The 25,198-nt window shown below is 45.2% G+C and overlaps 1 protein-coding gene across 1 annotated transcript; it reads left to right on the forward strand.

Moving 5' to 3' along the window:
- The first annotated feature begins 780 nt into the window (after nucleotides 1–780).
- Nucleotides 781–1,477, forward strand: LOC128406116 (transmembrane protein 256 homolog). Its single transcript, XM_053373141.1, has one exon. The coding sequence runs from the start codon at nucleotides 781–783 to the stop codon at nucleotides 1,126–1,128; it is 348 nt and encodes a 115-aa protein (XP_053229116.1). The 3' UTR covers nucleotides 1,129–1,477.
- Nucleotides 1,478–25,198: the final 23,721 nt, after the last annotated feature.

A 25,198-nucleotide genomic window follows, 5' to 3' on the forward strand; every position in this document is an offset into this window, starting at 1 on the left:
CATTTTTAAAGCATAGATATTATTGGCTTTGAGGCAACAATGACAGAATGTGCTGACATCAGAAAAATGCCAGCTCCAGCCCAACCAGAAGTAAAATGTATAGGGCATATTGAGAGATGGGTGGCAAAGCTGTGCATATGCTTTGTCCTCCCCATCAGTATATATTGTGGGAGAGTAGCTAGAGGAAGCAGAGAAAAGCTCCAACCAGTATTATTTTTTCTATTTTTTTTTTAATTTTGGAGTTTGCTTGTTTATTTTAAATTCAATTTGTAAAGGTCCCTTTAGAAACGAAAAGATACAAACACAAGTTAAGCACACAGTTTGCTTTTAGTTCAACACTTTCTTCATCCACCAATTTTACCCAAAATCACAAAAGTAATATTACAAAGCTTTCACAGTGCACGTTTACATATTCTGCATATACATCTATTCACTCTTCAAACAATGCATTTCCATTGAATTTGGCTTAAAAAACAACAACACAGGCCCTACATCAGGCTGGAAATATATAACGTTTTAAACCAATGTGTTTTTCCTCTTAAAAAAAGAAAATATATTACTTGGAAAGAAGCCCATATTGCACTAATTCCCAAACAAGACACGGACATAAGGCAGGTGAAAAATGATAGGCCAATCTCGCTCCTAAATAATGATTACAAATTATTTGCCAGTATATTGGCCAATAGACTTAAAAATGTATTTGGAGAGGAGATTGGAAAGAACCAAACTGGATTTCTACCTGGTAGACAGATGAAGGACAATGTTAGAAATATAATTGATATGGCGGGCGCCGGGGCGTTTTTCCGACGGCTCGTTGCGCTGAGCGGGGCTGCGGCCGTCGGGGCGGCCGCCTACGGGGCTCACGATTTCCGTCACAGCGACCGAGATGACGACTTGAAAGAGCTCTACGAGATGGCCAACAAATACCACTTCCTCCACAGCCTGGCCCTCCTGGCTGTGCCCCACTGCCGCTATCCCATGATGGCCGGCAGCATCCTGTCTCTGGGCATGGGGATGTTCTCTGGCGCCCTGTATTACCACGCCGTGACAGGGGACCCGATCCTGACCAAGGCAGCCCCGTATGGTGGTTCCCTCCTCATCCTCGGCTGGATCGCCATGGCCCCTTGACACCCCGTTCTGTCCCCATGTGGCCCCCATCTCCCAACGCCAGGGCAGCCAGCCCTGCCCCTCCCTCCTCCCCTAGGCTAGCCAGAAGGGAGCCCTAGGAGAGGAGAGATTTCCAAATGTCAGAGTGGGATCCCTTGAGGTCTTTAGCCCGCCCCAAATGCGTCTCTATCCTGCATCTTGGAGTTCTCCGAATGCCGAATCCCTTTTAAAAAAGCCAAGATCCTTCCCCCCCCCCCCCCAAAAAAAATTGCAACCAGATTTGAGTTTGCGATGGAGGCCTCGAAATGCAATGTCTGATCAGTGCTTTTCAATTGCTGTTTTTTAACTTAATAAATGATGAGAGTGATTTCACTTTTTAAAAAACCCACGCACCTTTTTTTCCTGTGAATAAATTTATTCCGGGGGGAGGGGAGAGAAAGAAATATAATTGATATAATGGAATATCTGGACTCCAGGAGAGACAAACAAGCCGCCCTAATGTTTCTGGATGCTGAAAAAGAATTTGATAATGTGTCTTGGCATTTTATGAAAAGAAATTTAGAATTTATGGATATCGGTGAAAAACGTTTAAATGGTATTCGGGCTATTTATTTGGAACAATATGCCAAATTGATAGTTAATAATAACTTCACAGACAAAATTGAGATAACAAAGGGAACCAGACAGGGGTGCCCGCTATCGCCATTGTTATTTATAACAATACTAGAGGCCCTGTTGAGGAAAATAGAAGCAACAAAAGAAATAAAGGGGATTGGTGTAGGCTCAAAAGAATATAAGTATAAGGCCTTTGCCGACGACGTTGTCTTGAATTTAGAACAACCTATGTCCAGTGCAATAGAAGCTTTGAAAAAGATTGACGAGTATGGGCAATTAGCAGGCTTTAAGCTCAACAAAAATAGGACAAAAATATTAACTAAAAATTTGTACAGTAAAGAAATAGGAGAACTACAACAAAAGACAGGTATGTCGATAGAAAAAAAGGTAAAATACCTAGAGTCTGGCTCACATCTAAGAACAGAAACCTCTTTAAAGACAACTATGAAAAGGTGTGGAATGAAGTGAAGAGAGATCAGGAGATATGGACTAGAATGAAATTATCAATGATGGGTAGAATCTCACCTATCAAAATGAACGTGTTACTGAGACTGTTGTTTTGATTTCAGACAATTCCGGTTATCAGTGGAACAAAACAATTGAATGTATGGCAAAGAAGATTGTCTAAATTTATCTAGCAGGGCAAAAAGCCAAGAATTGAGTATAAAATATTGACAGATGCAAAAGAATTAAATTTACGGCATGTAATGCCCTAAGAGAGAATATTATGAAAATGATGTACAGGTGGTACATGACCCCAGTCAAGCTTGCAAAAATTTACCATTTGCCCGATAATAAATGTTGGAAATGTAAAGAAACTGAAGGTACCTTTGGTGGACGTGCCCAAGGATTAAGGCTTTCTGGGAGATGATTTATAATGAAATGAAAAAGGTATTTAAATACACTTTCCTGAAGAAACCAGAGGCCTTTCTCCTGGGCATAGTTGGCCAATTGGTGTCAAAGAAGGATAGAACTTTCTTTATGTATACTACAGCAGCAGCAAGAATACTCATCACAAAGCATTGGAAGACACAAGACTTACCCACTCTGGAAGAATGGCAGATGCAAGTAATCGACTATATGGAAATGGCAGAAATGACTGGCAGAATCCGAGATCAGGGAGAAGAGTCGGTGGAAGAAGATTGGAGGAAATTTAAAATTTATTTACAGAAACATTGTAAAATGTATGAATGTTGATGACATTGAAATGAAATGAAGGGGTTCTAGCAACAAGATATAATGTAAGACTGGATTGATGACAGATAAAAATTTGAAATTATAATTTGGGAGGAAAAACAATTAAGGATAAAGTAATAGGATATGAATTTGCTGAACCAATTTTCAAAAAGGGATAAAAAAAAGGGAGGCGTGAGGAAGTCAGGAAAATAAGTTAATCAAAGATGAGAAATTAAAAAAGAGGGATTTGTGTTTTTCTTTTTTGTGCGCTTATTTGTTTTTTCTGTTTTCTTTTTCCTTTTCCCCTGTTAGGTTAAATGTTTGTATTTTTGTATTGTGTAATTTTGTATTGTTGTGTTTTATATTTTTCTTGTGTTTTTATTGTTCTCTGTTTGTTGTTTTGGAATTTCTTTATTGTTAAAATTTAATAAAATATTGTTATAAAAAAAAAAGCAAAAGAAAGAGGCGTTTTTTTCCCTGCCAGATCTAAAGATTTACTATGAGGCGGCGTGTTTTTGTTGGTTGAGAGAATGGATAAGGTAAAAGGTAAAGGTACCCCTGCCCGTACGGGCCAGTCTTGACAGACTCTAGGGTTGTGCGCTCATCTCACTCTAGAGGCCGGGAGCCAGCGCTGTCCGCAGACACTTCCGGGTCACGTGGCCAGCGTGACCAAGCTGCTCTGGCGAACCACCAGAGCAGCACACGGAAACGCCGTTTACCTTCCCGCTGTAAAGCGGTACCTATTTATCTACTTGCACTTAAGGGTGCTTTCGAACTGCTAGGTGGGCAGGAGCTGGGACCGAACGACGGGAGCTCACCCCGCCGCGGGGATTCGAACCGCCGACCATGCGATCGGCAAGTCCTAGGCGCTGAGGTTTTACCCACAGCGCCATCCAGGATAACCTTAGATAATTCAGATATATTGGATTTGGAGGAATTTGACAACAGATTCGCGTGGCACGCCTACCCGTGGTCAGAATGGTCAGAATGCACAGAGGGTTTTTGAACCATACTATTAGAAAATCATTGTATGAGGTGTGGAGCAGACATAAAACATTATTGGAATGCAAAACTCCGAGGTGGCTCTCACCTCTGGAGGCTTTTGCAGTCAAAAAAATAAATAAATATGGGAACTGAATGGGCGACATACAAAGACTTGCTGATGGAAGTGATAATAAAATAAAGTTAAAGACATTCGAAGAACTAAGAGGAAAGGTAACCGATTGTTACAAGATGTGTTTAGAGAGGATAATAAAAGAAATGGATTTGGAAGTAACAAATCTAAATTGGAGACAGAATTGCTGGGTAGTTAAATGAAAATACTGTCAAAAATGTATCAGTTACTACTGGAGTGGCACACAAAGGATGAAGAGGTAAAAAGTGTTATGATTAGGTGGGCCCAGGATTTGGGGCACAATATTGATTTTAAAAGGTGGGGGAAACTGTGGACCGAAACAATTAAATTCACAGCATGTGTGTCACTCAAAGAAAATATATTTAAGATGATGTATCGATGGTATATTAGACATGCCAAACTTGCTAAGATGTATAGAAATCAAGACAAAAATTGTTGGAAGTGTAAGGAGAAGGAGGGGAACTTCCTCCATCTGTGGTGGACTTGTTCTAAAGTGAAAGCCTTCTGGGACATAATATACGAGTTAAAAAAGGTTTTGAAATATAATTTTAATAAAAAACCAGAGGCATTTCTATTAGGCTTAATTGGTGAGGAAATACATAAAAGTGATGTAAACATGTTTACGTATGCCACAATGGCTGCAAGGACACTTCTGGCTCAGAAATGGAAGCAGCAGGAACTTCCAACACTGGAAGACTGGCAGGTCAAGATGATGGAGTTCGAAGACATAATCCGGAATCAGCGTGATGAACTGTTTCCAAAGGACTGGAACACATTTATGAAAGAAAATTGTAAACATTTGAAAACGTTTGTAGGCTTGAATTGAAATGATTCAGAAAGGAACTGATTTACCGATAATAAGGTGAAATATTATAATTTGACAAAGGGTAAATAAGTGCTTATAGAAATGTGAAGAATATGGAAAGTTATGTGGAAGTCAGAAAGAGTGAGGGCAGGAGGTCGATGCTCTTACAGAGTAATATATTAAGTCATAGAATTATGTAACAAAATGTGAATATGATTTAATGGAAAACTCAATAAAAATTACTTTAAAAGCATAAAAAGGGAAAATATATTAGGAGTGGCTTTTCTTTTAATAAGTTAATAAATGAACTACTTCATTGGCACAGCATCCGAATGAGGTGTAGTGGTTGTATAGTTCTTGATACGTTTTGTTTCATAGTTATATTTGGGTTGCTGCTTAAAAAAATGGTTAGCTTTTTGTATCATAAAGTTCACAAAACTGATTCCTAGTATACGACTGAAAGCAGAAATGGGGCACTTTTCCCTTTTGCTTTGCTGCAGATATGCATGCTATTTTACCATAGCTCACAGAATGGCATGATGGCACCTTTTTACTACATATGTGAATTATTAAAAAAAAACCTCTTACTCGTTGAAATTTTGTCTGGTCAATATATTTCAGCTTCATGTTTTGTTACGCGTTTAATATTTTTTCTATTTTTAAAAAAGTGCCAGAATTCACGAACACTTCCCTTGTTCTCTAATGGTGCCCACCTGAGAGGTGCTGGATCTGTTCGAGCAAGTTCCAGCTGAGAAAAAGCCCTGGTTCTAACTTGCCTAAGTGGGGAAAGTTGGCATTACTACAGTGAGTGAACAGATGCAAGAAGCAGCATCCTTTGGCCATAGAGCACCAATGCCAGGGAAATTGAAGAGAGTCAGGGCAAACTTAGTTGCCTGACAGCATGAGTGAAACTAACTCTGCAGACAGGCATATAGGACTGGGGAGTGTGCTAGGAACTAAGAAATACAAAACACAACCTTTTTTGTGCTTAGGAAATATGCGCAAAAATCAACGGTAGCTCCTCTGGTGAATTTCCTGAATTAAAATCTCTTTCTGTCTCTTTTAAATTCTTTCCAAACCCATCTCCTATTTGGGAGTGAGCCTGGATCATTAATGTTCCAGGTAATGAGAGGCCTTGGTGAGTGCGTTAAAGGAAGATTGGGACTCGTATCATATAAGGATAGCATATAACATTGGACAACATTACTTTTTACCAATATGAAATTCAGTGCAACATACCATCCGCTTGGCCAGAAAAGTCAACAAATGTGTCATTGGCACAGCGTCCAATCGGAAGTGAGGGCGGTGGAGGCGTCTGGTCTTTCTGCTTCTCTTTGGTCTTAAGAATAGCGACCCAATGGATAGCGACCCAATTCTTATTCTCTTGCTTTTTGAATCTTGAAAAATATGTACATTAGGGGGGAAAGTATCAATTTCTTTTCTGAAATTTCAAACCGCTGCTGCTGCTGCTGCTGCCCAGGACTGACCTGCTGATAGCTTGAAGGGCCCTGCCCTGCTTCTCTTTACCTGGGTTGTGGTGGGGCCTGACAGGCTCAGTAAAGGACTGCTGCTCGACAACTCTTTCTCCCCCCCCCCCTGCAAAATGGGTAGATCACTGCCAGCCCCTGCCATAGGATTTTATGCAGTGATCATTACAGACCCCATACATCATTCCTGTATACTTCTACCCCTGTACAATCAACAATCTTCCTCAATACAATTTCATCCTCTTTATATTAATTTGGGGTCAGTCAAGCAAATCTTTCAAACATCACCACCACCATCTAATTGGGGTTTGTGTGACCCCAGCATCAGACTGGTAAAGCAGTTTCTACTTAAATAAAAGTAAAATTATCACACAATATCTTGAAACCTGCATCCTTTTCAGATCCAAATAATAAAGCTGCATATGGTGTCATACAAAGGACCCCAAATCAAAAGGTTTCTTAAAGAGCCATTGAGAGGCGGGAGACAAACTATATAGAGAGTCTTGCTGTTTGCATTATTAGCTGCTTGTGTGCTTGTTCATGGCAGTCATGTTTTCAAGATGCTCTTCAATCTGACAGATAGAAACGTTATTTTAAAAACAAATTTAAAAGGTGGGCATTCGATCCATTTTCACTATGAAGTCTCCCAATTTTTGCCTTCAACCATCCTCTAAAATTGAAACGCTCTCAAAAGCTTCACTAAGAGTTGACATCCTTGTGTGTGACATCTCGTTACACTGGCAGTTTCTTGAACATCCAGCAAGAATAGAAAAGAACTCAGCTTAGGTTGACACAAAACAGCATGATGAATTGTGACACACAAACACACACACACACACATCTGTATCCCCCCCCCCACACACTATGTATTATTTTTCCCTGTGGTGGAATAATTACAATTCTACCTGCACCAGGAATGGAGAATCTTTGGTCCTCTGGAGGCCAGTCCCCATCATCCTTGACCACTGGCCATGCTGCCTAGGGAAGATTGGGGTGCTTTCGAACTGCTAGGTTGGCAGGCGCTGGGGCCAAGCAACGGGAGCGCACCCCGCCGCGGGGATTCGAACCGCTGACCTTTCGATCGCCATCCACCACCACCAGTCTGTTGCTGTGGCCACAAATGACTGTCACCAGCAGTCGTGGGAGGCCAAGGGCCCTGTTAGCCATGAGGGACATGCGACAAATATGAATGCCCATAGCCACAAGTGTGCTCACTTCCTTGCGGCGAATCAGGAAGTATGGATGCTACTGGCAGCTCCTGAAGATAACAAAAATGCTTACGTCACAGATGCAATCTGTGAAGGAGTTTAACTGGGGGTAGTGTATATCATTGCCCTTCTGGTATCTTGAGAATTTCCCCCTGTTCCACTGAACGAACTCCATCCCTTCGCACTGTAGCCCTCGCAGGAGAGGATCCTCTCGGTGTTTATTGTGGGCTTTATCCTGCTGCATGGGTCCTCCTACCACCTCAAGAGGGCTCAGCTTTCACAATGGCAGAAGTGGCTCTTTTCAGGTGTAGCCTATCAGAAGGCAGAAGAGGCACATTTCCCAGATACACTCAGTAGAGGACCAGACCTCCTTGGACAGAGACCTTTTCCATGGCACAGGAGCGTCCTGGAGAAAGCCTATTTGCACAGACATCTTTAACGCCTGCTTGGCCTTGTCAGTTAAGAGCGCAGTTTACTTTGCTACTGTTTACTTTGCTAAGGAAGCCTCCTACTTGAAGAACTATGCCAAGGAAGCCAACGACAAACTGTTTGGTGTTGATGGGTCACTATTGGAGAGGTAGCTCAAAGCTTAGCTGGTGTACCTCCCAGATTTTTGAAGAAAAATTCAGTGGTGCATCCCGGGGTATCAGCCCACGTGTAGTTCAGATTCTGCAGTTTGATTGCACCCACATGGCAGAAAATGCAGAGTGCTCTGTGTCAGAGCTGGCCCACACCTCCTTGCAGGCATGTCTTAAGCTTTAAGACCATGGGCCTCCAACCTCATGCTCTGAAAGGGCTGCAAATCAAATCAAATTTATTAAAAACGGTCACAGACCAGATTAACTCGTACAGCTAGTCAGCAAAGCATAACACCGGAAAAAACAAAGGACAATTTCAATACAGATTAGGCCATAACAGCAATTTAAAATTAGACAGCATAAATAAAATTAAGTATTTGCCTTCGCCTGCATATTGGCATTGGAAAGCTCTTGTTTCCTGCGCCTAATAGCGGCTACACAGAATTTGGCAACATTGATCGTAATTTCAGGAACCTTATCTTCTACCAAGGCTCTCATACGTTGGAGTTCTGGTTCATTTTTAAGCTTTTGTAGAACTGGGGCAATAAAGGTCAGGCGTAGATCCTCGTAGTAACTACAGTGCAGCAATACATGCAGATTTGTTTCCACTTCCGATGAGCCACATGGGCAAACACGTGACTCATATGGTTTGCCCTCATATCTGCCTAGCAGCAGGGCAGAGGGCAGAACGTTAAATCTGGCCAGGGTAAAGGAGTGTCTGTACTTAGGTATTTGTAAATCAGCCAGATAATTTGCGGGTGAGAACCCTCTCCCAAAGTCTCTAATTGTGGCATGTTTCTCCATTTTGCCCATATGACATTGCAGCTCTATGTCCCTAATGCGTTGAAGCACTTGACTTCTGGCTCTCTCATATCCTGCCGCTATCAAGATCTGCGGGGAGAATCCCAAGCTTCTTATCTTTTCAAACAGGGAAGCTTTCCAGGTAGAATGAAAGGTGTCTAAGAGTGTTAAAGGAGCCAAACCGGCCGGGAAAAAAATAAGTTTTAACCAATAGTGTATCTTTAGGATCCACAACCACGCGTTGACGGGTGGTTGTCCAACTTCTAAGCGGACAGCTATATTAGATACACAGGGGGGGATCCTCAATAAACACCGATAGAATTTTGTTTGAAATGCCTCCATAGGCGCAAAATTTTTAAAACTGCAAACCTGGGATCCATAAGTGAGTTGTGGGAGTATTTTTGCAGCAAAAACCTGGGAGGCCGCCGGAACGTATTTACCCCCTTTCCCGTGAAAAAATCTTGTAAGGGCTTTATTGGCCCTTCCTGCATTGGCAATGGCGTTTTTCATCTGTTGGTGCCACGAGACCCTTTCCTGAAAAGTTCTTCCCAGGTATTTGAAAGTTGCTACCTGGTCAATAGGTTGACCATTAATTCTCCATATGTGTTTCCTTCTTTTCTTTGAAAACACCATAATTTTAGATTTGCTGTAATTTATTGATAGTTGTTCCGCTTGACAATAGTCAGCAAGTGATCTCAAAAGCTTCCTCAAGCCAACGCAGGAAAAGGAGAGTAGGACTGCGTCGTCCGCATACAGAAGCACCGGGAGGGGCACACCTGCCAGATTGGGAGGGTGGGCATTTTCTTTCGCCATATTTACTGCTAGAGAGTTGATATAAAAATTAAATAGCGTTGGCGCGAGGACACATCCTTGTTTAACCCCATAGTGCGTTTGAATTTCTTTAGTTAGATGGCCTGACCGATCGCATCTTACCCTCACCCTGGTGTTTTCATATAGACCACGGATAAGGCGTAATAAGCGTTTATCTATGTTTGTAGCGCCAAGCTTTTCCCAGAGTCTTTCCCTTGGTATTAGATCAAAAGCCGATTTAAAATCCACAAAAGCTGCATATAAAGACCCCCCTTTTCTAGAGTATTTGTCTGCCAGGTGTTGAAGGATAAGGGCCTGGTCTATAGTTGAACGCTTTGCTCTAAAACCAGCTTGAGCTTCTGATAGAATATGCTCTCTTTCCATCCACTCCACTAATTTATCACATAAATGAGCAGCGTATAGTTTACTAATAATACTTAATAGACTGATTGGTCTGTAGTTAGCTGGCTCAGTTCTGCTTCCTTTCTTGAATATTGGAATGATGATGGCTAAACCCCAGTCCTCGGGGATAATAGCCGCTTGATTTATACTAGTGAACAAGGCGGCTAGCACAGGGGCCCACCATTCAACATTTGCCTTAAGAATTTCTGGTGGGATATTGTCAGCACCCGGGGCTTTCCCTGATTTAAGAGATTGAATAAGGCCAGTAATTTCTTCTGTGGTTACAGGGGGCCATTCCTTGCCAAATTCACTTGAAGCAGGAAGCAGAACTGGGACCAGTTGATTTGATGAATATAATGAGAGGAAATAGGCCTCCCATGCTCCAGCGGGTATAGAGTATTCGACTTCGATCGGGGAGTCTCTCCAGCCCTTTGCGATTGTTTTCCAAAACGTGGCAGAATCTTTCCTTCGGGAGGCCTCCACTAGGCACTGCCATTCCTCCCTTTGTGACTGGAGCTTTTTCTTGTTAATCAAAGCTTTATAACTGCGTTTTAACTCAAACCAGTCTAATGGAAGCGAAGGTAAGTTCGCTGATCTATAGTTCCTGTACTTGTCCAGCAGGAGGCGTTTCATAGCCATGCATTCTTGGTCAAACCAAGGTTTGGATTTATTAGAGTGTAGAGAATGCCGTGGCGTTTTTTTGTTGGTCAGATAAGGTTGTAGAGACGAAATCAGTTCCCGGAACATGTCTAATCTAGCCTCAGGAGTTGGGGAATTAACGAGGTTCTCCTTTCTAGCAAGAAAAGTATCTGAGTGAAGTCTTTCCGATATTTCATCACTCAATTTGCTGGACCATTTAATACGTGAATATCTTAGCTCCATGTTTTCGAAACATGGGGCTACAAGTTTATCAGAGCAGAATAGATCTTTTCTTACATCCAGTATTAAACAGAGCGGTAGATGGTCACTGTCAACCCTCTCCACCACTTTACATTCCCGTGCTCTGCTCAAAAGGTTAGATGACACCAGGACGTAATCGATAGTGGAGGCTCCCATGTTGGATATAAATGTAAATTCCCCACTGGTTTCTCTGTCGACACGACCATTTAATACAGTCAGATCCAGATTGTTGGAAAAACGTAGGAGGCATAGGCCTGCGTAGTTGCAGCCCTTGTCTTTTGAGAGCCTTGGGGGAATAGAAAGGGCTTCTTCAGAAATGGGAGGTACGTCATGGAAATGAGCATATAACGCTTCGTCTGATTGGCCAATTCTGGCATTTAAATCCCCAGCCAGCAGCACTGCCGCTGCAGGAGTTTTATTCATTAGCTCATCGACATATGATTCTAGCCTATGCCAGATATTTTTGATAAGCTGCTTGCCTCTTTGGGGAGGGGCATATATATTAATCAATAGAAGTGTGCAATATCTGCATTTCATTAATAATGCCATGGCCACACTGCTCAGAGGCTCCAGCTCGACGAAAGATGCTCTCAGCCTTGTGGATATTAGAATGCCTAGCCCACCCTTAACTCGTCCCCCTTTGTTGCTTGGTGAACCTGCGAGCGAAAATGAGGCAAAACCATTTACATCTAGATCCCCTGTTAGCCATGTCTCTTGCAGGAAGACTATATCATGATCTTGAATAAAATTGACAAATGATTGGTCAGTCGCCTTGTTGAGCCAACCAGCAATGTTCCATGATAAAAATTTTAGATTGGCTTTATCACGGTCGAGTCTTTGTCAATTATTAGCTAACGTACTTTTAGGGTTTATCGCTTTATGTGTCGGTCGCCTATCGACTTTGTATGGCGGGCTATCCAGCCGCTCTATGATTTCAATAGGTGGATGCAAAGTGCTCACGTTTGTGAACACCGGATCTTTATTATGCATAAATTCCTTCTGTGGGTATTCTGTTGCGGCCTGATTTTGGCCCAATTCTGTTTCATCTAGGTATCTCATTTTGTCCCATACGTCTGGTGGGGTCACCTTAGGGATATTTCTCCTTCGAGGGGGTGATGGAGTGCTCTCCTTGAAGGGTGGCACATTCTCTCTTGGTGGAAAGTTAATCTCCGCTTTGATCTCAAGGTTACGTGTTGTGGTCTTTTTTTGGTTCCCCTTAATAACCTCGTTGCCAGAAGCTCTCTCGGCCAGCTTATCTCTTAGCTTGTCTAGTCTTCCCAAGATGTCAGTTTGTATTAATGGTGGGAACATCCAGAATTGGTCAATTAGGATATTTTCTTCTATAGTAAAGAAATCCTCACCTTTGCTCACAAGGCATTGCGGATTCTGTTTGTCAGGCCAGAATTTTGAGAGTTGTTTCCCCTTTCTAAGATTTGCCTGCTTAGTTCTCAAAAGGGGGCTCAAAGGGGCCTTATTTTCAAAGAGCCTAAGTATTGTTATCCGTGCTTTTAAAAAGGCAGGTCTTGACCTAAAAATAAACTTGGCCAGGTTCTGATCCCTAAAAGTGGTCAGTGCTCTCACTGAGTGACCATCATAATGTAGATATTCCACCGAGATGATATCATTAGAATTAACCATTCCTGGCAGTATGTCATTTAGGCTAGATACAAAGTTCATTATTCGCTGTTTCCCTGTAAGGAAGCCCTTAGGCTTCGGGAAGTTCGTGAGTACCAATTTTTGGGGATTTAGGATCAAATTCCAATCTCTTTCCTGACTGGAGGCTTGCCAGGTCTGAAGGGGGGTATCATCTCTACTGAATGCTTCCTCCTCCCCGCTGTTCGATTTGCTAAGTGTTTTATTGCCTTCATAGGTAGAGGCCTCAACTTCCGCAGCATCAGGTTTGTTAAATAGTTGGTTATCCAGGGACTGAATTGTTACTTCTGCCTTCTCACTTGCTACTGGAGTCAGCCTTGGCGAGTCCTCCTTAGCCGGTTGCTGTGTAACTATCTTTGTTTCTCTCTTTTTACCCTTCTTTTTGCTGCCCCGTGTGGTCGATTTATTTGGGGCCGAGGGAAGAAGTTTAAACAATTTCTGCCAATGTATGCTTCGATTACTGCAGGTATACTTGGCTTTCCTTGTTGTTTTGATATTTTTACTTTTCTTCACTTTTGCCCTTGAGTTATGTCTTTGCAAATTCTTATTTATTACTGGTTTCTTCGTCCCCACTAGCTGAACTGTTTTATGTTCTTGGGGCATATGATTTAATTTCATCTCTTTTAATTGAGGTATGAAATTTTCTACTAACGTCAGCAGCAGCCCATTCGTTATTGTTAGATAATTTTTTATGTTGGCTAGATCAGTACTTATTGCTAAGGAATAACCCAAAGGGCGGCCGTCACTCAATTCCGTTTGAGAGTATTTTGGAATAGGTATCTGGTTTTGATGGGTTGATGTAATTTCTTCCGTGGGCAGCTGTTCCTTAGTAATAGAGGTATTTCCCTCCTGAAGTTCCTCGGCTAAAGCTAGTTCTTGCGCTAGGCTGCATGAGGAGTTAATATTTCCAGTATCTTGATATATCTCTTTAAAATGAGACGTCCAATCAAGAACAGTAAGAGAGGGGGGTATTACTTCATCAAGAATTAACTCTTTTTGTGGACTCTTACCCTCCTCCATCTTAGGAAAGTAATTTGTGATTTTGCTTTGTCTTTTACCAGGGCCCGGGGGGCTGATTGCCGAGTCAGGCAGTATACCCAACTCCTTATATGTTCTTCTAGTAAAAACCATGGTAAAAGTTGTCTTGATATAGAGAGAGGGCAGTTTACCCCAGGTGCGAGTGCCTTAAATTGGGGGGCAAGTGGGGGTATCAATCTATATTCCCACCTGCTCTCTGCAGCAGCTTCCTGATGTACTCATCAACAGCCTCCGTATATTTCTCTATTTTGCGTTCTCTGCTTTTAGATCTTGGCGATTGTCCTAAGCCTGTAGTTTTCACCTCAATCATGCGACCAGCGCTGTTTCACAGATGCTGCAACCTAGTCAGAATATAATAATAAAACAATGCTGCCAAAGGGACAGCAGTAATAAAACGGCTAAAAACTACATTAAAATTAAAATTGCCTTATTTAGGCAATTTGTGTGCAGCTGGAAAAGGATAATAGTGGAGTTTGGCTATAGTGCATGTACAGCTATGATAACCTTGTATTTCGGGCCCTAGCTTAGTCTTTAGAGGCCATCTCCCACCACCCTATACTGAACGAAGGATATCCAAGAGCCCCAGAAGGGAAACTTTCTGTGGGCTGGTTCACTGATTCCTTCTAAACAGTCTTTCAGAGGCCTACCACATAAGGCAGGGCACAGAGCGATATCTTGCTGAAGCCGGTTTTCCAAACCTCCAGAGGGACCTATCCGATACACTGTTGTAGAGTTATTGTGTAGATTAAAAACTTCCTGTAAAAAAAAAACTCAGGATGCCTTCACCAGGAGTCTCTGAGAGTATAAATGCTGGTCTCCTCAGAAAACAGTTTGTTAAAATGAAGAGTCTTTCCAGCTACTGCACTTCCTCTTCAACTACAAAGCAGGAATGCTGTCCCCAGCTAGTTCACACAGCCCCCCAGCTGGGCGGGGGTCAGTCAGTTCAATTAACCCCCGAATCTCCAAGCTTTATCTTTCTCTGTGTTCAGCAGAGCTGGGTGTCTATGGGCAGTCTCAAAGCAGGGCTCACAGTCGTGTCTCTCCTTACCCTCCTTCTCCAGGCACCGTTGGTCGGGTAAGCAGTTCACAGTTCTGTCTTTAGACCTCTTCTCTCTCTGCTCTCGGTTCAGTCAGGCAGCAGCGTTCTCTCCTCTCTGGTAACCTTGACCGGGCAGCTGATAAGGAGGGAGGGAGCAGGCTGGGACAAGCTGAAGACAAGCTCGCAGAGCCCACAGGAATTATAAAAGTGCTCAGAGTCTTTAAAATGTTTTTCGTTTGTTAGAAATTGGCATCCGGAGGGCAATTAAGATAAGGTTTTAAAAGAATAAAAGTGAGCACCGGAGAGCGTGACTTGCCTCGGCGCCATCTTGGCTCCTCCTCCTGAAAGGGCTGCAAAACAAAGATCATGCATAAATTGTGCCTAAGGAAGGTTCTAAACAGCTGAGGGGTGTAGGTTGGTCCTGCTGCTAGTACCCTTCTGGCTTTTAACTGCCGCAACAACCGCAACAAACGAGGGTTGTTTAAAAGATAGGGAATATAGAATGCAAAATGGTTGACAATTCAGACTGCCTGCTCTGGTCCAGTCCTGTACTGACAGTACCTTCCCAGAGTATGATATTGTGATGTTTCCTACATCTCAGCCATTCAAACAGTGGCTTGGGTGGGTGGCACCAGTCACAGATAAAGTGCCTTTGCCCGTGCAAGTGGGAGTTGGCCCCCTTCACACCTTTTGGACTTGGGAGCTTTCAGTGTGTTAAAAGGTCATTGTCCGCCTAGTCACAGGCCCACAGATGTTTGAAGAAAAATTCAGTGGTGCATCCCGGGGTATCAGCCCATGTCCCCCTAGACGGCATGAACACAACATGGGGTGTGCTGAAATTGCATTACCCCAGGGAATTTTTTTTGGGGGGGGGCGCTTCAACATTTTGGGGGCCCTCAACCCATGTCCCCTTAGATGCCACAGGAACACCATGTGGTGTGCTGAAACTGCATGACCACAGGGAATTTGAGGGGGCCCTTCAACATTTTGGGGGCCCTCAACCCATGTCCCCTTAGATGCCACAGGAACACCATGTGGTGTTCTGAAACTGCATGACCACAGGGAATTTGAGGGGGCCCTTCAACATTTTGGGGGCCCTCAACCCATGTCCCCTTAGATGCCACAGGAACACCATGTGGTGTTCTGAAACTGCATGACCACAGGGAATTTGAGGGGGCCCTTCAACATTTTGGGGGCCCTCAACCCATGTCCCCTTAGATGCCACAGGAACACCATGTGGTGTGCTGAAACTGCATGACCACAGGGAATTTGAGGGGGCCCTTCAACATTTTGGGGGCCCTCAACCCATGTCCCCTTAGATGCCACAAGAACACCATGTGGTGTGCTGAAACTGCATGACCCCAGGGAATTTGAGGGGGCCCTTCAACATTTGGGGGGCCCTCAGCCCATGTCCCCCTAGACGGCATGAGCACAACATGGGGTGTGCTGAAATTGCATGACCCCAGGGAATTTTGAGGGGGGCCCTTCAACATTTTGGGGGTCCTCAGCCCATGTCCCCCTAGACGGCGTGAGCACAACATGGGGTGTGCTGAAATTGCATGACCCCAGGGAATTTTGAGGGGGGGGGCGCTTCAACATTTTGGGGCCCTCAGCCGATGCCACCTTAGATGCCACAAGAACACCATGTGGTGTGCTGAAACTGCATGACCACAGGGAATTTGAGGGGGCCCTTCAACATTTTGGGGGCCCTCAACCCATGTCCCCTTAGATGCCACAGGAACACCATGTGGTGTTCTGAAACTGCATGACCACAGGGAATTTGAGGGGGCCCTTCAACATTTTGGGGGCCCTCAACCCATGTCCCCTTAGATGCCACAGGAACACCATGTGGTGTGCTGAAACTGCATGACCACAGGGAATTTGAGGGGGCCCTTCAACATTTTGGGGGCCCTCAACCCATGTCCCCTTAGATGCCACAAGAACACAATGTGGTGTGCTGAAACTGCATGACCCCAGGGAATTTGAGGGGGCCCTTCAACATTTTGGGGGCCCTCAGCCCATGTCCCCCTAGACAGCATGAGCACAACATGGGGTGTGCTGAAATTGCATGACCCCAGGGAATTTTGAGGGGGGCCCTTCAACATTTTGGGGGGTCCTCAGCCCATGTCCCCCTAGACGGCGTGAGCACAACATGGGGTGTGCTGAAATTGCATGACCCCAGGGAATTTTTTTGGGGGGGCGCTTCAACATTTTGGGGGCCCTCAACCCATGTCCCCTTAGATGCCACAGGAACACCATGTGGTGTGCTGAAACTGCTTGACCACAGGGAATTTGAGGGGGCCCTTCAACATTTTGGGGGCCCTCAACCCATGTCCCCTTAGATGCCACAGGAACACCATGTGGTGTGCTGAAACTGCATGACCACAGGGAATTTGAGGGGGCCCTTCAACATTTTGGGGGCCCTCAACCCATGTCCCCTTAGATGCCACAGGAACACCATGTGGTGTGCTGAAACTGCATGACCCCAGGGAATTTGAGGGGGCCCTTCAACATTTTGGGGGCCCTCAACCCATGTCCCCTTAGATGCCACAGGAACACCATGTGGTGTGCTGAAACTGCATGACCACAGGGAATTTGAGGGGGCCCTTCAACATTTTGGGGGCCCTCAACCCATGGCCCCTTAGATGCCACAGGAACACCATGTGGTGTGCTGAAACTGCATGACCCCAGGTAATTTGAGGGGGCCCTTCAACATTTTGGGGGCCCTCAGCCCATGTCCCCCTAGACGGCATGAGCACAACATGGGGTGTGCTGAAATTGCATGACCCCAGGGAATTTTGAGGGGGGCCCTTCAACATTTTGGGGGTCCTCAGCCCATGTCCCCCTAGACGGCGTGAGCACAACATGGGGTGTGCTGAAATTGCATGACCCCAGGGAATTTTGAGGGGGGCACTTCAACATTTTGCGGGCCCTCAGCCCATGTCCCCCTAGACGGCATGAGCACAACATGGGGTGTGCTGAAATTGCATGACCCCAGGGGATTTTGTGGGGGCGCTTGAACATTTTGGGGGCCCTCAGCCCATGTCCCCCAGACGGCATGAGCACAACATGGGGTGTGCTGAAATTGCAGGACCCCAGGGAATTTGGGGGGGGCGCTTGAACATTTTGGGGGCCCTCAGCCCATGTCCCCCTAGACGGCATGAGCACAACATGGGGTGTGCTGAAATTGCATGACCCCAGGGGATTTTGTGGGGGGGGCGCTTCAACATTTTGGGGCCCTCAGCCGATGCCCCCTTAGACGCCACAAGAACACCATGTGGTGTTCTGAAACTGCATGACTCCAGGGAATTTGAGGGGGCCCTTCAACATTTTGGGGGCCCTCAACCCATGTCCCCTTAGATGCCATGTGCTGACATCACACCACTCCAGGGGATTTTGAGGAGGGCACCCCCTTGAAAATTTGGAGTCCTTGGCCTCCCCATCCTGTATATGTCACAAGCATACCATGGGGGTGTGCTGACATTGTGTGATCCCAGGGAATTTTGAGGGGGCCCACGCCTATTGAAAATTTTGGGCATACCTTGACCCCCTAGATATCTCAAGCACACCATAGGGAGTGTTAAAGTCTCACTGTCCCAGGGAATTTTGAAGGGGCCCACCCCTTCTTTAAAATTTCGGGGGTCCTCAGTTCTTTGCCACTATAGGCTGTGCAGTCAAGCCACAGGGTGTGCTGATGTCAGGCCTCTGGATTTCCCTCTTGCATAGATGCTGTATTGGGTCCCTGGACAGCAGGTGGAGGATATCTGCAGGATTAGGAGCAACTGAGGAAAGACACAGTTGTTGAAAATTAGGCCTCGGGGTACTTATAGAGGAGAAGGAAGGGGTGAGGCATACAGAACTTGGCTGGGAGTGGGATTTGTGGGGCTGGCAGGGTGAGGTTTGGGGCTGGGGCTGGGGCTGCAGCAAGAAACTGCTAGGGTGTTTTCCTTGGGGGAACAGTTTGCGATATAACACTGGGGAAAGAGTTTGTGGTGTAAAAATCCTTTTTTTAAAAAAGTTTGTATTTATTGATTGATACTTATTCTAAGACAGACAGAAATAATATTCATTATAAATATATATTTTATAATATACTGAGTTAAAACAGCTACTTAAGCTAAGAAAGAGCAGAAAGAAAGTCAGAAGGAAGAAAATACAAGAAAAAGAGAAAACAAAAGTAGAAGACAAAGGGAAAGAAAGAAAACAACTAAAGGGAGAGACTAGAATAAAAGGACTTCTGGGTCTCAGTAGCTACGTATGATACTGGTTTATAGAAAATAGAATGTTAAAGAGAGTATTTTCCCCCCCAATCTTCAAATTCAGATACTGCAAGTTCATTTTCTCTTTCACACAAAAGGTCCATAGGAAACTTCCAATCCTTAACAAATGCTAGTAATGATTTTTCTCTAATTAAACATGTTAGCTTAGCCATCTAAGACAATGTGGGGTAAAACTCCTGTAGTTGTAGATATTTTTATTTTATTTTTTACAGCAAGGGAAGGGCTGGGAGCAAGGTCATTGAGGCTTTTCCCAGTCCATGAAATTCAGAAGCATTATAAACAAACATTACAATTCAACTTTAGCTTAAACACATTCCTACTTTCATCTCGGGTTTCCCTCACCTTAAACAAGAAAGAAAAAAAGCTTTCAGACTACCCAAAAAGGATTAGCAATGAGATTGTAAACTTGAGGACGGGAACTATCTTTTTTGTTTGTGTGTGGGGAAAATTATTTACTTAGACATAATATTTCTACCTACTTAACATTTGGTTTATCAGTTTTCCTACTACATAAAAACCAAATATTAATACAACTTTTATAGTAGCAAAAAGCAAAGGCAGCTTTGCATAGCCTATTGCGTTTAGGCGTTATTCAAGCTTAAGCTTTAGGCCCGGACCAAAAATTTCAAAGCCAATGTTTCCAAAAGATTGTGCTGTTTTAATATAAAGTGTGAAAACATTTAAACAATCGTCACTTACAGTTCCCATAGTTGTTTGCTAATAGTAATGGAGAATCTGTGACTCTTTTGGATGCTATTGGGACTCTAGCTGGAAGAGAAGCTGGAAAAGGAATAGCTGGGGAAAGACACAGCTGTTGATAATGAGGCTTCAGCGTTCTTAGAGGAGAAAGGGGCGAGGCAGAAAGGCTTTTGATTTTCTTTCACCCATAGAAGCCCAGCTAATACATTTATATATATTAGAAAATTTCAGTACTTCCTAATCCATGAAATTCAGAAGCTTTATAACGAAACATCGCAGTACACCTTTAGCTTAAACACATTCCTGCTTTTCTCTCTGGTACTGAATGTGGGAAACACCCTATGTGCTTTACAGGCATTTCGCACAACCTTGCCATTACTTGATAAGTGTAATTGCGTGTCAAGGTCCCCAAGCCACCCCTCAAATAACTCACAACACACACATAATTTTTGTTTAAGGTTTTTGGCATAATTTTGGCCACAACTTTATTAACATACATGATTGTTAGTGGTTGCTTAGGCATTGGTTAAGACTATCTGTCGTCCCCCCCCCCCGCCCCCCGCCTGGGGACAGAACTTACTTCCGGATTCCACCGAAAGCCAGTAAGGGAAAACAATATTGGGGAGAAATGGAGCTGAGCGACAGGCCCTCACTTCTCCCCGCATGCTCCCTAGGGCTTGCCGGTCCTAGCCCCATTCCAGGGACGAAAACATGGCAAGCCCCTGGGTTCCTTTAACGGAATTCCCTTTCCGCAGCAGCGTTGGAGGGGCAGGCCCAGCCAATCCTTGCCCCTCTTCCAACCAATTTGATAACCAATGCCTAACCGCAACTTACAAGTTGTGACGATTTGCAGTAGGCAAAAAACAAATCAGCCAGATGGACAAAATTCCTACCAGTCCCCTGCCACAACAGCAGACCCCATGACAGACATAGCAAGGTCAACGCAGAAAACCCTTAAATTTAGGGCGGGCGGGCGGGCGGGCAGGTGTTCCGATGCACGCAGCAAAGAGAAAGTTTCCAAGCTGCGTGCACAGAATATAAAGCATTAGATCCCTCCCACCAAATTGCAACACATAAATTGCCCCAGCAACTCGACCAACTAATCATTGCCACAGGCCAACTTTCCAATCCTGCCTGGCAACCAAGGGGGGGTGGCCTGATAGACCCCACCGCAACCAGCGCTCTCCATTAAGGAGAACACTCTTTGTCACATGAAAGTGGTGGGGCGTGGGTGAGAAGGCAAAACCTGTTTACATCCCAGGGGAAAGAAATGACTTGGGTATCAATCACCCATTTTCTGACTTCCTTCTACACTTGACCAGGTGTACCCTCTTCGGCTGTGTCTGTCTTTCCAACCAGGGAAATGTTAATGCAATTTGGACTGTAAACAGAGTCAGGTACAGCTGTCCCCATGATCATAGCTGGAAGAAAATTACACCTGTGTCCACAGAAATGCCTGCCAGTGTTTCAGTCAGTAGTTCAGTTCATGCTTACATGCCCACATGTGATTTCAGCTGAAGTCTGCTTATGTGCAGGCAAACATTTGGCAGCAACTCGCCATGCACTCGTAATGTACAGTACTTCCAGTCTGTAGGATGGTTCAGTTAAGAGAGATGTGATGTTTCGTTTCTCTGTGCCAAGTAACTGCAGCATCACAAGCAAGTTCCCCAGAGGTTGCAAAACTTGACACAAACATTCCATAAGCCCCTCTGCTTCTCACAAGGCTAAACTGTGCTCTCGCCTCTTTTTTTGGCTCATTGTTAGTGCCCTCGCGTATGCATCTTGCTTTGTCGGGTTGCCAGGCTCCATAGCATGCTATATTTTTCCATTTTCAGCTAGCTGGCACTTATCACTTTATTTGTCTGTTCCCTAAGCAGTGGCGTAGCGTGGGTTGTCAGCACCCGGGGCAAGGCAAGTAATTTGCGCCCCCTAACCCGTGGATTTGCGCCCCCTAACCCTAACCCCCAGATGTTGCGCCAGGTGCGGCTGACCCCCCCTGCACCCCCCACGCTACGCCACTGCTCCCATCCTCTCATAGCTGGAGGTGCCGGCGACTCAACCTGGGTGCCTTTTGCAAGGAAAGCAGCGCTCTCCCATGCAGCCACGAACTGTAGTAGACCGGCTCTTTTGAGAAGCAAGGCGGCCTCGGCTGAGGGACGTGGCTGGTCTCTGCAGGGGAAGGAAAGGAAGAGACCGCGGGGTCTTTTTTTTCCAGGCATCCGTCCAAGAAGGAGCGCCTGCCTCTGGTTTAAACCTCGCTCACCAGAAGAGTTGCAGATCCAGCCGGGGCTGCGCGCGCTTTCCTGAGCGGGAAAGCAAATGCGGGGGAAAGTCTCCTGAGAGGCGCCCTCCCTGCTCTCAGAATGGCGGGATGATGAGAGGCGCCCTCTAAGGGACAAGAGACCCGGGAAATCCACCTCCCACTGAACTGAGCTGGGGGGGGGGACTTAATTGGAAAGAGGATCGCAGCTTCCTCGAAGGGAGCCTTTGGCCTTGAAGCTTGCTGCTGGCAGGGTGGCTTTTTGCGGTCGCCCCAATTTGGGGCGCAAATACCCGGCGGCTTTGCCCCCAACCCCTGCGAAGATGCGGCTTGGGGGGCGCGTGCGTGTTCCCACCTGACTCTCTCCCTCGCCCCCTCCCCGGAGCGTTGCAGTGAGAAAGGGAGAGTCTCCCGCTCGGCTGCCGCTGTTTCTCTCCACGTGTCTGCCGCCAGAGGCAGCAGCGGCAGCGGCGGGCGGCCGTGCCTGTGCGAGCAAGTCTGGCGGCGGAATGGTGGCGAGGTGCTGCGGCTGCCGCTGGGCCCTGGCGGTGGTGCCTCCCGGCGTGCTCTGCCTGGGCGCGGCACTCAGTGGGCTCTTCAGCTTCGGCTTCTTGCCCTGGTGCTACAGCCTGCGCCCGAGGCTCTTCGGAGACTCCGGAGGCGGCGAGCGTGCCCCCCCAGATGTTGCGCCCGGTGCGGCCGGCCCCCCCTGCACCCCCCACGCTACGCCACTGTCCCTAAGATTGCCCTCCCCCCCCAACTTTGAAACGTGTCATTCATTTAATAAATGAGGGAGATGGGAGGGGTGTGTGTAGGAAGCTAGCACAAAACTGCAGACAAACTTAGCAGGTCTGACAGCAAAAACCCTCAGTCTTGTCAAGTTTGTTTCAGAAATTCATCTCTGCTGCTACCATTGATAACCTGGATTACTAGACTATGCCAGTCCAGAGAACACCAGGCTGTTTCAAAGTGAGTTTTAGGAACACAGGAAGCTGTTTTATACCAGGTCAGCTGGTTTGTCCATCAAGCACAGTGTTGTCTATTCTGACTGGCAGCACCTCTCCAAGGTGTCAAGCAGAAGTCTTTTCAATCACTTGCTATCTGATCTTCTTAACAGGAAATGCCAAGATTTCAGTCTGGGACCTTAAACGTGCAGTGTATGTGCTGTGCCTCTAAGATTATGGTCTCTTCTTTGAAAGCAGATACCTTGTGTAGCAGCTCTATACCCTTGGTTAGGGGTACTTAAAGGGTTAAGATGTTCTACATGAGCAGAGGCTTGGGCTCACAGGGCTCAAGTTTATTATTTCTTCAATACCAAGCTGCAATCGACTCTGAATTTTAGAGGCAAATGGCAAGTTGTCTTTTTTGAAGATTTCATTTAACTGGTGATACTGTAACAAGTTTTCTTATCCATTCTTGAATGTCTTTTGGAAGAGCATACATGAAAGAATGGTGCATGCACACCCACAAAAATGGCAGTGTAGTCCATACTTATTTAGCACCATGTAGTTAATCAGTTCCCTTTTCCTATTTGCAACCAGAACTTGAGGCATCTGGGGTTGACTTCTCTCCTGTTTGGAAGGTTAACCTTTGAAACCCTCAGAGATAGAACACTTAAAGCAAACAAATAAGAGAGTGTGGTTTCACTCATGGCCTACGGGTCCCAAGAATGTGGCCTCCAAATTACATCTCTTCCTTAAAATAATAATAATAATAATATACTATCTTTATTGTCATTACCCCCTCTCGGGGACAACGAAATTACCGGCAGGATGGCTATTATTTGGAAGAAGGGGGTAGTTCATCCCAATTCTGAGTTCTTATCTCTGCTTTGCTTTGTTGGTGGTCTGAACTAATTAGTGCCGAAAGCAGTTCTTGTTACCACATATGAGACTCTGGATAAGTGACAGGTCTTTGTGCAGATGTGAATCCTTTCTTTTTTGTAACTCACTGTTTTGTCTTGTCTGCATTCGGCAGTGGCGTAGCGTGGGGGGTGCAGGGGGGGCTGGCCGCACCGGGCGCAACATCTGGGGGGGGCGCGCTCGCACTCGCAGCTCTTTGCCCCTACCTGGCTCACTCACTCTAGGGGGCGCAAATTACTTGCCTTGCCCCGGGTGCTGACAACCCACGCTACGCCTCTGGCATTCGGCATCCCACAGAACACGCGTCTAACAAACCTCACCCATGCTGTGCAAAATCTATTGGAAACTGTCCCTATCTTCAAACATACAAAGACATATTATCCTGATTTCTCCCTCTCTCTTTCCATAGACTATGATCAGGCATTCCTGAGCTAGCTTGTCTGCAACCTATTTCCTTCACTGAAACAATGCCTGAATTATATTATTGAAAGCAGGAGAGGATCATTCCCCCCCCTTTGTTTTCTTTTGAAAAGAACAACAACAAACAAGGTAGAGCAGAAATGGAGATCAAGGCAACAGATCTGGAAAGTGCTTTGAAAGTCAGAATACAAACTATTCTAGGCGAAAGGGTGGACAATAGAAGAAAATATACAGATTGACAGGGACTGGCCTCAGGCCTGCTGACTGGGAAGTGGCATTTATTGACTCCTGCTCGCAGGGCTGAGAACTGGGAAAGGTGGTAATTCCATCATCTTGTTTCATTGATTTCCACAGGATTTAAATATGATTAAAGGAGTGGTATAACTGATCCCATGGACAGTAATACTAAAAGGAAAGGGAGTTCATGATGGCTGGGAGTTTGTTAAGAGGGAGATAGTAAAAGCACAACTTCAGGCAATACCAATGAGACGGAAAAATGGAAGGTGCCTAAAGAAGCCAGGGTGGCTATCTAAAGAACTTTTAACTGAGTAAAGATTTAAAAAGGATGTGTACAAAAAATGGAAAAGGGGGGAAACCACCAAAGAGGAATTCAAACAAATAGCCAGCATATGTAGACACAAAGTCAGAAAAGCTAAAGCACAGAATGAACTCAGGCTTGCTAGAGAGGTTAAAAGCAACAAAAAAGGCTTTTATGGGTATGTTCGTAGCAAAAGGAAGAACAAAGAAGCAGTGGGGTCACTCAGAGGAGAAGATGGTGAAATGCAAACAGGGGACACAGAAAGGGCTGAACTCCTCAATGCCTTCTTTGCCTCAGTCTTCTCCGATAAAGAAAACAATGCCCGACCTGAAGAATTTGGAGCAAATGATTCAGCAGAGGAAACACAGCCCAGAATAACTAAGGA

This window comes from Podarcis raffonei, chromosome W (assembly GCF_027172205.1).
Source record: "Podarcis raffonei isolate rPodRaf1 chromosome W, rPodRaf1.pri, whole genome shotgun sequence".
NCBI lineage: Eukaryota > Metazoa > Chordata > Lepidosauria > Squamata > Lacertidae > Podarcis > Podarcis raffonei.